At 46.7% G+C, this 13,669-nt stretch overlaps 1 protein-coding gene across 6 annotated transcripts in view; it reads left to right on the top strand.

Annotated features, from left to right (window-relative positions):
• Positions 1 to 4,874: 4,874 nt before the first annotated feature.
• DGKI (diacylglycerol kinase iota) overlaps positions 4,875 to 13,669 on the top strand; it is a 227,515-nt gene continuing 218,720 nt past the window's right edge. For 3 of the 6 annotated variants that reach the window (XM_087765040.1, XM_087765036.1, XM_087765037.1), the window contains exon 1: positions 5,073 to 5,266. In XM_087765040.1, coding sequence (XP_087621166.1) covers positions 5,076 to 5,266 — 191 coding nt within the window. In that variant the 5' untranslated portion in view covers positions 5,073 to 5,075. Of the gene's footprint in view, positions 5,267 to 13,669 lie in introns of all 6 variants that reach the window. The other 3 variants (XM_087765034.1, XM_087765035.1, XM_087765039.1) reach the window with 2 other exon arrangements.

Here is a 13,669-nt window from a genome sequence, read left to right on the forward strand (position 1 = left end):
TGGGGGGAGAAGGGCCCTACTTTGACCCTGAAGTTCTGCATCCCGCTCCTTTGCTCTCATCGTTTCAGAGGTTATTGCGGCCGCCGTCTTTTCTCCTGCTGCTGCTGGGTGCCCCTTGCTTTCTGAACAGGCAATTTCACTTGCCAGAACTATTGATCCAGGGCACTTGTTAGCAGCATTAAGCCATACATAACATTTTTAGAGGAAAATCATTAGACCGTGACTGATTGGGGAAGTTACCCTCAGCTTAGTTTTAGCTGAGCTCAGTTCCTCCGAGCATACAAAACACTGACCGGTGATAAACGACTGGTTAAGAATCTCCTCGGGTCTCAGTATTACCCTTCAGGCACCGTACAGCAGGCGATGCTGCAGGGAGTCTGTGATTAAGAAAGAAACCCACATACAACGGAGAAATGCCGGGTGCTGAGCTGTCAGCCTCACTACCTATCACCCTCCAGTACATGCTGTTCTTTGAAAAGCATGTTACTGTTTGAACTCAAGGCTGTATTTTGATGGTCTTTCTCAGGCCGATTCCCATGGCAGGGCAGGAGGAAGGGTGTCCGAATGCAGCTTGCAATGCCTCTCACGGCGTGGTGTGGGTCGTAAGTCTTCACGCTTTGCTGTTAGCTATCGCTTGTACCTAGTTTACAACAGCACAGACTTCGCCACCCCTGCAGGTATTTCATGGCAGATTCATCACTGGTGCTTCCTTTCCTGGTTTGTTTGCCTTGGGTTTTTTTTTTAGAAGTATGGACCTCATTAGCTTGAGGTTTAGAAGCAGTGAGCAAAAGCTTGTACCTTTTCCATAGATAAAATTATTTTGCAGGAGCCATGTCCTGTAGAGAGAGAGCATTGGATAGGGACCGAGGAGCTTCTGGGTCTAGTCCTGCTCATGGCATGCTGGTAAATTTGGCTGACCCTTCTCCATGCTTCAGATTCCTGGTCTGTGAAATGGGGACAGTGGTGGCTTCCTCCTCTCTATAAAGCTCGCTGAGATTCACCAAAACAAGGTGATCCAGAGGAGGTAGTAATTAGAAACAAAAGCATGTTTCACTTTGTGTTCAGTGAATAATGCTTGTATGTCTTGTCTCCCCCCAGTTTGTGCTTCAAAAAGTGATTGATATGGTTTCTCATTTTCTTGGTGCTGTCTCCTGTAGGCTTCAAATGGTCCCCACAGAAGCCGGGAATGACTTGTTTAACTTTTTATAATTGAATTAATCTTAAGTTGTATTTACACAAGTTCTGTATGTTGCTATAAAATTACTTTCTTGTGGATCTCCCGTAAGGAGGAAATCACAAGTTCTGGCCCTTCTCTTTGCTGTGATGCAACCAAGGAAAAATAAACGTTGTAGAGTAAGTCCACGTCTGTTGGGTTGTCTCGCTTCCACTGTCTAAAGAAATGCTTAGGTTCTAGTTAGCCCTTTTTTTAATAAACCTATTTGGGAAAAACCTGGGTTTGATCCATGGCGTTTGTGAAGGAGCAGCACCCAGGCACTTCCAAGCCAGGATCAGGCCCTTGTTGTCACCTCCAGTGAACACCTTGGCAACAGGAATCAGGGCATATTTCTGGCTGTTGCAGCCTACGTGCAGAAACGGGAGCAGTGCTGCGAAATAGCTGGAAAATGGTAAAAAACCCCAAGAATGTAGCAGAAAGCAGTAACTTGCCGGAGAGCTAATGGGAGCTAGCGCTGGCAGAGCTGCAGGGTGAAGCGGCTCTGCCCAACAGGGTGATCTGCTGAGGTGAGGGCAGGTGGCTCCATGTTAAGCCTCAGCATCCCTCAGTTACCCAGTGGAGAAGTGGTGCCCTATTTGAACTTCAAATGCTGACCAAAAGTGAATGTTTTTGTGGGCATATCTACCCGCATTGGATCTGGGAAGGGAAGCTGGCTGCTGGTTCAGTTATGCTTAAAAAAAAATAAAAACTGGGGGGGATGCAAATACATACACACACACACACGTGTGTGTATAAGCATACGTATACATATTTTTGTATGTTTTCCTGAAGGATGAATGTTGAAGGCTATCCTGAGGGAGAATTTTGTATGACGTTAGGGAATATGAACCATTCGAAGTAGACTGACATCTCACTGGCTAGCCTGGCACACTGAACAAGTAGGGTTGCCTCACCCCTTTCTTCCCCACTCCCCCTTTTTCATATATCCACTTCTTTTCCATTAGGAATAGGATTTTCAGTCCCTCCTACTCTGAATAAAACTTATCGCAGTGCACACAGCCTGGATTGGGATTTAACAGGCATGTGAGTAATGGAATAAACCGCCTTCCCTTGGCTTTACTCCAAAGGCTACATTCCCTCCTTTCTCCGTATTTCCTCTTTCATTCCCACCATCCACCCTGCTATTCAAGGCATGCAGTATGGCGAGATGTTTCCACCCAGGAAAAAGAGCTTCCCACCTGCTGAAGCCTCTCAGCTCTCCCAGATGAGCAGGGGAGTCACCGCAGACTGATGCGAGGTGCTCCTCTTAACCCGACTGCTGAGCTTAAGAAATGAGATCCCAGCCGTGGGAATTCAGGCTTTTGCCAGCATGATGATCCCAGATACTGGCAAAACCTGCTAAAAATCTATTTTTGTGCTCACCCTTTCCCTCCTGATCCAGCGGTATGTCTGCAGCCACGTCTTGGAGCAAACGTGATGCTCTGACGGAGTTTCTGCTGTTGCTGCCTCTCTCAAACCACAGGAACTGACAGCTCTGCCACAGGTGTAATTGTGTAAGCAGGGCTTTCCTTCATGAGCCTCAGATTCTCTCATAATTGCTTATATTCAGAAAAAGGCATAGGAAGTCGATTTAGCACTTCATGTTGCAAATGAGTCATGCAAATTGCAGCAGTCAGAGGAAAAACAGGTAATCCCGGAGCTCAGTGTAAATGTGGTCATGTGGGCAAAATGGTTATTGACGAGCAGGGGCTACGGTAGGGTTTGTGCTGGAGAAGGAGGACGTGGCTCGGTGGCGTGGATGTTTGCTGGCGGAGGGGGGGCGTAGGAAATTCTGATTCGTTGTTAGGCTTTGCTCCAGATGCTCTGGGGGAGGTGGTGCGATTTGCCAGGGCACAGGCCACAGAGCTGTTCTCATGAGGGCCAAAGGCTAAAAGAAGAAAGCTGTGAGATGATGCATACTGTTCTGCTCTCCAAGTGCAAAATTAATCTGCAATTAAAGTATTTTTTGCACATGCCATTGGCATCTTGTCATAGCAACAGAACATACGGTTTTCGCTAACGACAAAACCTTGAAGATCCCCTTGATGAGAGAGGGGCTTGTGGCACTGCTCCTCATCCTTGAAGCTGGCTGTTGGGTGAGGTCTGAACTGGTCTGCGACAGCTCTGCCTCAAAATGTCGTAGTCTTTCTGAGAAACGAGTTGTCATGTGCTCTTAAATTGGATGCTTTCACTAGCAATATTGGCTGCTAATTTCCCTGGAAGTTCCTGAGGTCCCAGCTCTGCATGGAAAAGGCGTCGATGGCTTCAGCAGAGCTCCATGCTGGTTTGCAGGTCTCCCTGCACGCAGCTCAGAGCAGGATCCAGACCTTCTTTTTACAGTTCTGCATAAGAGCTTTACTTTTGCTTCTAGTAAGCCATGTATTACATTGGTTAATTATGCTTTCTTCTATCATCTGCTTCATTAGTAACTAAAAATACTCTGAGGTTTTGGGGAGAAAATTTATATACATACTGGAGGAAGCATATGTGCGTATAGATAATATGTGCATCATTTATGCATATGGATATAATCTCATTTTGAAAGTTGGTTAAACTTTTCAATGCTTGAACTGTAGTGAAAAGATCCACTCTTCCTCACTCTTCTCTACTGCCAACAAGGGACAGGAAAACCTTAACTGGCTGGCTTGGAAAGCCTATCATTGCTGAAGTCAAAAGATGTATACATGGTATGTGCTAAGGATGGAGCAGCTGAATCTTTAAACAGAGTTGGAGAAGGAGCAGGAATCAGGTGTAAAGAAGCTGATGACTGTCGTACGTCTGATTCACGCCCAAGATTTTGCAACATTTGCGCTCTGGTGCATATGGGCAGCAGGTCACTGCTGTTACCTGTTTGACTTTTGCTCATGTCGCTGGCCGTGCTGTGGCACAAGGATCACAAAGAAGGGGCAAGGCCACGCAGGGAAGTCGTCTGTGGAGAAGGGGTGGTTCTGAAATCTGTTCCCGTAGGCTTTGCCTTCTCTGTAGAGTGTCATTGTTTGTGTTTCTCCTCTTTTTTTCTTACGTCTTTCTATTTTGGATTGCACTGCCTTGGAGAAGTTGGTTTTGGATGCAGAAAATAAAGCACTGGCTGAGCATAATTCCTGCTATAATTTCTGCATAGTCCCAGACCTTGACCTTTGCTGTATTTTTTTTATCTTATTGTCACTGTCAGCTCATGTGCTTAAACAGCCCCACACTGACGCCTCCCTGCAAAGTTTTCCTTAGTCTCCCCCAATGAACAAAAGGGAGAAGGGGGCAACAAGCCGGGAAGACAAGTTATTTTACTAAGGGGCATGGTGATGTTTGCATCAGAAGCTCTCTCTTTGGCGTTGGGTGCTTTGATTCTGAGCGGGAGAAAAGGAGATTGCCTGGGAAAAAAATTGGAAGGGACTAACAGGTGAAGGAGCGCGGGGTGTAAGGAGCCGAGGGCACCGCGGGGTGCTCCGGGCACCTGAGCTCGCTCTCCCAAAGGCGTTTTTAACGGGACGCTCGGAGGGGACGGGGCAGGGGGAGGCCAGAACCTGCGGCCCCGAGCCCCGCTGAGGCGGGGGCGTGGCGCGGCCGGGCGTGGCGGCGGGGGCGTGGCGGCAGGAGCGGTGCGGCGATTGGCGGGGGGGCGGCGGGGCGTGGCGGGGGGCGTGGCGGCCGGGAGTTTCCCACAATGCCCCGCTGCAGTGCGGCCGCCGATGGATGCTGCGCGGCCGCGCTGCCATTTGCAGCCGCCGCGGCTCGCAGCGCGCCCCGCCGCCCCGGGAGCAGCGGCCCCCCGGCCACCGCCGCCCCCCAGCGCCTGCAGCCGCCGGCCGCCCCCCGCCTGCCTCCTCCGCCCCCCCCTCCTTCTCGGCCCCTCTGCCCCGCCGCAATGAACCCCCCCGCCGCAGCCGGCGGGGAGGAGACCGGGGCGGCGGGTGGCGGCGGCTGCCGGGGGGCCGAGGGTGGTGGGGAGGCGGCGGGCGCCGCCGGGGTCCCGGAGGAGCCGGGGCTGTCCGCGGCAGAGGAGTCGCTGGAGGAGAAGCTGCGGAGTCTCACCTTCAGGAAGCAGGTGTCCTACAGGTGGGCGCCCGGCGGGCGGGCGGGGCAGATTCCGGGCGCCCTCGGTGCCCCTCTCGGGCACGGGGCGCCCGCGGGTGGGGAGGCGGCCGGAGGGGTCCGGCGGCGGCGGCGCGGCCGGGTAGCGGCGTGGAGGCAGCGCCCTGGAGCCTGCGGGGGCTTTTTCTGCATCCCGAAGCCTAAAAGAGCCCCCCCGCCGCCCCCCGGTCGGCGCTCCCTTAGGCCGGCGACCCGCCCGGGGTTGCGGCGCTCCTCCGGCGCGGCAGCGCCAGGGGAGATGGGGAGGGGGACGGGTACGAGGGTGAACTTCAGAGTTACTCGCGGAGAGAGTCGGGGATCTTGCCCGGCTGCCAGGGGAATAGCTCGGGCTTTACGCTTTGCCCTTTTCAGTAAAAACACGCCCGCCCGCGTTCCCGGCGCCTCCAAACGCTGGCGAAAGGGATCGGAAACCCCTTTCTGGTGGCATCGCTGCTCCCGAGAGGGGTGTCTCCGTGGGAAGTCTCGGGGAGCGCCGGTCTCCGCTCCCCACCCGTGCCGGTGGCCGTTGCGTAAGCCCCAGCGGTTGGCCAGAGAGGTGGGCCGCCGTGCCCGGCACCCCCACGAGTGGGGCACAGCCCAAGCAGGGTGGCGCTTGCATAACCAGGGTCTCGTATTTTTTATGGCCGTGCATTTATCCCGTATGTCTGAGATCAAATAAATGGGTTTCTTCCTTCTGTAACTACACCTGTCTGAAGGGGCTGTCGGTGGGGTTCGTCTGCTTTTCTGTTAACCACCTGGCATCTGCGAATGGCCAGCAGCTGCTGAAAGTGCTTGCTGTCTGAGAAGCTTCGTGCCAAAAAGTTCTCGAGTCTTACCTAATTCTGGCTGCAAAGCCCCAGGGGAGGCAGCACACCATCACTAACTGGTATTCTAGTGTGCTTAGGGATGAGCCCGCTTAACTGGGAGGATAGAGAGCACAGAGCTGCTACTTATTTTGTCTCTGCAAGGAAAGAGTGCCACTAGCTCTAGGTAAATTAGCTGAAGAATCTCCCCTAACACGGAGATACTTCTTCTTAATGTGCTGTCAATTTACATTTGAGATAGCTTAGTAATGGTTTGAGTCTCTGCATGTGGTGGGGCTTAAAAACGGTGTAATGAAACACTCTTCATAGCTGAAGTTTTATATAATACTTCATGTATGCAGAGAGGCTTCCCCGTAAGGGTTGATGGTCTCACTGGTGAGTGTCAAGTTTGGGATGATTCATACCAGGCTCAATGAGGTGAGCGATGTGAAAAGGAAAACTTACCGGACACCTAAAGAGCGTTACATCAGTTCTCTCTCGGTACTTTTGCATCTCTGCCCTGACAGTCTTCCCAGCACGTGCTGTTTAGGGGCAAGTTGCCTCTTGCAGGTAAAGGCAGATTCTGTGGGTGCGCTGTTGAAGTAGCTACTAATGAGACAGGTTTGCTAATGCGTCTGCTCTTGGTACCGAAGGCATGGGGCTTGCAGTAAATCTTGGAGGTGTTCTGTTCAGGCTCTAATTTTGGTGTCTTCCCCCCCCCCCGTTTTTTTTGGCGGGGGGAGATATTCAAATCTGTTTATAACGTCCTGTTCTCTAGATTCTGTAGAAGCGTGTTAAAGACATGGGTATTCTTGAAGATTTTTGCATGGTTGATATTTGTAAGGGTTTCATAATAAACGCTCGTAGGAGGAAATGTAGGGTTTTTTTTCTCTTCTTCCTCCTCCCTCTCCTCTCCTCCATCTAGGCAAGTGTACAACAAGTCCTGAACCTTCAGGCATAAAAGCCTTTTCCTAAGCATCTCTTGATGCATATTACTCATTCTACCTGACTTAGGATATGTGTGAGAAAGTACATTTTCTTTGCATCCTTGGATTTCCACACCTTTTATTCTTTCTGAGCTCGTTTCCTACAAATAATGTGCACTCTCTCATTTGTCTGTAACGAGAACAATCTGAGTAGATAGAAGAGTAGAAAACTTCCACAAAGGACCTCCACTGAGCTCTCCACAACCCGCACCCCTCAGGCTCCTGAAATTGCTACCATTTCTCTCAGTAAATTATGGTGCTGAAATACACTCGTAAATGTAAATGACTATATTATATACAGGAAAATCTATTTATGTTGGCACTTGGACTCCCTTGTCCACTGGTACAATAGAAATTATTCAAGGCTTCAGACAGACTTTAAAACAGCTCATTTAGGATTCTCTGTGCAGGTGCATTACATTGACATACACCCATATATCTGTATTTATACAAGTAGAAAGAAACCAACAGTTGGAACTTGCTTAAAATAATAAAGATTCATGAAAATGCATGTAAAAAATCTGTTGTTTGCAACTGAAGGAATGAAATAGGTGGCTGAAAGAGGGGTCAAGGTATTGTCGCAAGGGAAAAAAGGAAGAAAAATTTCCTGTACCGACTTGTGTATGTTAATCACTTCCTATTATGAAACTATGGTTTACCTGAGTCTGGCTTAAAGTATTATCTTTATCCCCCTTTTCTTTTTTTTTCTTTTTTTTTTTTTTTTCTAAAAAGCAACTGCTTTTATTATAATGCAGATCTATTTAGCTAATGACATAGTTGTTGCATACAAATAACTCATTAGTTTCTCCAGAATTGCACTGAAACAATAAGTAACATAGTTCAGAAAACAATGTTTTGTACTGATGCGGCCAGTGGCTTACAATGCAGAAACTGCTGTATTAGATATGTAATCATTTTGTGTAGTAAATACCAGTGTAGCCATGTTTGTCCCCCCTATCGAACCATCAGGAGGAAAAACTTGCTTTAAATAACACAGGTGTGCCTCACAGGGAGCTCGAAAACTCCCTTGACCTTGCTGTGTCCCCAGCCATACCTGCCTTGCACCTGACATTCATGAAGCTTGCTGTCCGTACCAAAAGCTCGTCATCCTGTTAAGAGTAGATGTTTGCTTGCTGTTTTCTTTCTAGTAATATGCTGTAATGATGTATGCATACACAGTGGGGATATGCCACTTAGCTGTGCTTGTGCGTGAGCTAATGGGTTTAATGAGTGTCTGTTTCTGTGCATGTGTATGTGCTGCCAACACGCATCCCTTAAGTGGATCTTAATTTGCAGATGGGGCGCCTGCCCTGCCTGAGGTAATGGGGGGGTGCCGCCGCTGGAGCGCAGCCGGTGGGTGCCGCTGGTCCCGCCGGCGGTGCGGGGCTGCTGAGGGAGGGCAGGGGGGATCTGCAATCAGAAGTGCCGATCCCTTAATTGGGGGTATCTTGCAGAGCTGGTGCCTGTGCAGACTGAATGAAAGCTCAGAGAAATGGAGTCCCGTTATCAGCCTCATGCGCTTAAATGGGGCCAACCGACTTAATAATGCTAACATCAGAATGCCAACAGCTAAGCAGTGATTTTTAGGGCTAACTTTTTACCCTACAAATATGGAATTACATATCTTAAAGATGTTTTCAGATTTTCTGCTTAAAATCTGAACTATGGGCTCACAAAATTAAATTTTTTTTCATAAACCGATAGAACCAAAAGTTCAGTTTTGTACCCCACTGTGAAGAAATCGGCAAATGGGAAAAAAAAGTTAATTAAATATGTACCCGTGCCAGAGAGAAATGCTCTCTACAGACTGGGTCTTGGGGTAGTATTTACCCCCTACATTTCTAGAGCCAGCAGAGTATTTACAAGATATTGTGACACAAAGCTAGTGGGTAAATTTTTCTTTGCTTTTAACTTTTATTATTTTGTCACTGCACAGTTTGGTGAGGAACCTCATGGTCTCTTTTAGCTCAAGTAGAGATTAAAGTAGCTTTCCCAAAGTAATTCTTGAAATAAAGAGAAATTCAGATTATGCCAAAGAGATGCTGAATAAGAAAATTTCCAAAATAAGAAGCTATGGCTAGAGAAAACCTTGGAAATAAAATCTATCTGGCAGGTTTCCTGCAGGTGTTTGCAGCTCTAAAAACTTCTCTGAAATGCAGTCTTTTCATTTAATTGTTTAAGCTTAGAGAAATAGTAAAATGTAAAAAAGCCCAAAACCCAAAGCCCCCACAAAACCAAAAGAAAAAAAAAACCCCAAACAAAAAAAACCAACCCAACAACAACAAAAAACGAAAACAGACAACACAAGCCAAAAAGCAAATCAACCAAAACCATCAATAATGCAAATGGGTTTTAATTTCTTCTTATTATTTATAAATCCAGGGAATCTTGATGAGTGGCACTGGAAATAAAGTTGTAAGTTTTAATGGCCCTCTTGTGAGAGCTCAAATGGCGTTTGGCAAACACTTGTCACTCTAGAGAAATGTCATTTCATTTTGACCAAGTGGAGAAATCCTGCCTGATGCAGCGGGTGGCAGGCTTTAGGGTTTCTTCCTTGTACATGGCTCGGGGATTTCCAAAAGTGGGGCCATAACGAATCGGCTCAGAGTCCTGTGCCGCTAATAGGCAGCGGGTTGGCGGCTTGGTTATCATGCTTTATCTTTGGCTACGATGGCATGTCTGAGCAGGAAACTAAATGTTTCACTTTTAGTAATGGAAGTGGCTGGAGGTGCTCTTAACTCACCGTGCCTGTTGGCCGTCCAGTTCCACTCAGAAATGTTGCTGTCTGTAATAGGTGGCTTGAGTTTCCTTGGCTGATGTTTCTCTCGACTTGCCAAATGAATCTGTTTGGGACGTGCCTTGTGTGCTTTCCCGACCCTTCCTCTGCAAGCAGAAGCCAAGAATCAAGCTGGCCTCTCCTCCCGCACCATCAGCAATAACTGCTTGTCTGTTGTGGCAAAAAGTAGCTGGAGTTATAATTAGAGTGGGTTTTGTTACTGCATTTGAAGGGGAAAAAGTTATGGCAGAGAAATCCTGGGAATTCCGATTACACAAGCCTCGTCACTGTTGATGAGCATGTAAGTAACTGGGACTACAGATGGGGCCTTAGACCAATATAGAAATTTAAGGAGAGGAAACATCCTCATTTTTTGCTTCACTTATTTACAGACATGATAATGATCATAAAACGCACATCACTTCTCAGTAAATATTAAATAGAGACAGGATGGAAGAGGTGTCTCCTATTACTAAGACTTAATTATTTTATGAAACATGACAGCATTTACTAGTGTACTGTGAAGCACTATAAATAATTAAAGCTGAATGACATTTGTAAAAATGAAAACACCCAACACAAGCCTTTGATCTTTTCATTGTGTTGATTTTTTTCACTTAAGTTACCTTAAATCTTCATACATCCTATTTCTATAAATGAGTGAGGTGGTTCTGCATGAAAATGATGGATGAATTTTTATCTTCTACCAAACTTCAAGAAAATAATTCTCGCTCTCTGGCCTAATCTCATAAGATCTGCTTACAACTGTCTTTGGTAAGAGTTTCGGTTATGTACTGTACAGAGTTGTTAACACCTACTCGCATTACAGTGACTCAGTTTACTTTGTCACCTAAAACATCCATCACCATTTGATCATTTTCTCCCAAAGCATGTCACTGGACGTTTTTGGTACATGAAGGGGCCTTCATGAAGCTCTTCCTTTTATAAAGCTTTGATGTAAACGCTGGGTGTTGAAGCAAAATGCAGAAAAAGGCTAGGATAGTTCAGAACCAAAATAACACCATGGGAAAACCAGGCTGACATTTAAAGTTCCCTCCTGACTTTGAGATGTGGCTGCAAGTCTGGCCCTCAATGTCTCTAGGTCAAAAAAAAAAAGGACTGTCTTCGAATTTAGAGCATGTCTTATGTTCTTCCTTTGTATCTGAGGTTAGCAGTACTTTACAAAAGACACATTGTGAATGATAACTCTGGGTAAAGCCACATGTGAGCTTCAATGGAATTAAGTACATACTCAGAAGGAGATAAATTCATCAGTGATTTGAAAGCTAGAGCCTCTATGAGTGAATAATAAAGTTGTTGTGTAGCATAGACACAGACCTGTAGCCTCAGATTGCCCTGGGACTGTTGCAGGTGGAAAATTTCATCGGATAATAAATGCTGAATCAGGTGCCACACAACTTTGATGGGGTGGAAAAACACTTTTGTTCTGGCTAGTCCTTTGGAATAAATGAGCAGGTAGTTGGTTCTTCTCGCCCGGGTCAGTCATGGGGCTGATGAAATGATTTGCTTGAAACTTCACCAGGCTTTTGACAGGGGATTTTATTTGGCAAACTTGGCAACTTGGCCGAGATGTTGGGAAGGTGATGTGTGTATGCAACAGTCTTCTGTGCTCTGCCTGCTTCTTTATCAGTAAATCCAGCACAGCCTGGGCATGAGAGACTGACGATCAGCCAAAGGATTTCCAAGATATTAAGGAAAAGAGGGAGATGGAAAGAAGAATAAGAAAATAATCATGCATGGGAGGCTTGTAGCTTTGTGGCAACCTCTTCTAGTTACAGAACTGATGATGAGGAACTTCACCTTGGAATAAAATGGATGTTGAAAGTTGGGTCTCATTTTTGTGTCTCACCCTCTACAAAGTTGGTTTGTTTTTTTTTAACTGTATGTGGGAGTAATGCATTAACTCAATTATACTGTTCACCCTGTGTGTCCTGATGTTGGGTTTTTTCCCTCTTGTGGTTTTTGAATGATTTGCCCATTTGTCACTCTTAACAGAGAAAAGCTGTGTGGGACTGGGTGTGTATGAAAAAAGTGCAAGAATATATTAAGCTAAGACCGTGTATGTACGTGTACAGAGTCTGTAGGAGCCTCCATGGGGGTTAGTGCTGGGTATTTGATGGCTGTGTATGGGTAAGGTGACGTCACGGTGAATAACTGCAGGGTGAAGGACGATGTATGGCAGGACATGGGCATGAAGGACTCTGCCGTGTGTTTTGCAGGTTGTAGCTATGTGGCAAAACCATCTGTACTTTCTGCTAAATAATTGCTGGACCTTGTGTGGGTTGAGGAAAGTGTACCAGAGTGGGCTGTGTGTTCGGGAGCCTCGGTGCATGCTCTGTATAAATGCCCAGGAATGTAAGATGAAGGGATGTCGTTACGTTGCTAATTCCAGTGTATGGTGTGTGGGTTTTCTGCCTTTATTTAACTGTCCTTTCTTCTGAGATAATACATACTTATGCATATAAAATGTTCATGTGTTTGCTCACGGTGAAGGCCTTAGGTCTGACAGGAAGTGCTGTGCCAAGAGCCGAGTCCAAGGTTTGCAGGCCCATCCAAAGTCACCAGGTCTCTCTGGTTTCACTCCTCATTTCTGTCTATACTGCACTTTTTATTTCTCTTTTCCCGCTTCTCTTGGTGTGGATGTGCTGGCCTGTGGGTATAACTGCTTCCCATGTTGTGCCAGCCCCTGAATTCTCCCGTAACCCTGTCTCTCAGGGTGCTGAGCTTCTGGTAAGAAGGCCATCGCTGATGCATGTGCAACCTGCTTTATGCTGCCAGCAGGGAAGTTGATTGATAGCATCTCAGCCAGATCATAAAGGCTTTCTTTTTTTTTTTTTTTTTTCCCCTTTCCCTCTTTGGAAACTTGTCTTTTGCATTTTGCCTATAAATTAATTCAGGAAGGATTTCATTGGTGAAGATGAAGATGCATATGGCCCTCACACCAGCACCACCTTGTCTAATGTGTGCTGGCTGCCATGTGCCGCAGGTCGGCCATGATCCTGTACAGCCTTCCCTGTCCAGACTGGGCCTGAATCCTTCTCTGAAGATAACACTGGGCTTGGGGTGACTCTGGTTAGGAAGGAAAGTGGGGTTTTTCACTTTAAATTTCACTAGAATTGTTTCTCAGTTACAAAAGACCTCAGCTCCCTATCTTGGTCTGTAGAAGAGACCCACAAATGGAGTAGGAGACAGTGTAGTGTTAAGGAAGGGGCTGTTTGTTTTTTAACACCAAACAAAAAAGTCTAATATTTGTCCATTATTATACTTTGTTTCAGCTTTTTCCATCTGTAAGGCTGTAATCTGTAAGTGATAATATCTACCGAACGCAGGCAGTGTAGGACCTGATTCTTTGTAAATCCTCTTTGAGAAACAGAGACAAAGGAACATAAAGTGACTTATTTAAGATGGCAGATGGAGTCTGTGTGACAAAGTGGGAACGTATCCTCAACCCTGGCTCTAAGAGCAAGGCCTCTCATCCAGGTTGAAAGGAGAGGAGAACAGAAGAGAATTGAAACGGCAACTTTTAGAGAAAACCTGAAAGTTGGGGAAGAAGCAGAGGACAGCTCTGTGTTAATATTATAATTTGATCTTGTTTAGAGTACAACATACCCAAGTTTTGCCTCTGGATTATTTGTGCATTGAGCAAATGGGAGGGCTCATTTTTAAAGGGCTATGGTAACCTGAGGCTGCCCTAGGGCACTAAGTGGTTCTTCTGAATGTCTCAGCTCCTCCAACTAACTTACTGAAATGGCTCAGCATAGAGGTAGGTAAGGGATTGAAGGGGAAGGGAAAGATTTATTGG

This window comes from Nipponia nippon, unplaced genomic scaffold (genome assembly GCF_047370975.1).
Source record: "Nipponia nippon isolate SJK-2023a ecotype South Korea unplaced genomic scaffold, ASM4737097v1 scaffold_3, whole genome shotgun sequence".
In the NCBI taxonomy this organism is placed as follows: Eukaryota; Metazoa; Chordata; class Aves; order Pelecaniformes; family Threskiornithidae; genus Nipponia; species Nipponia nippon.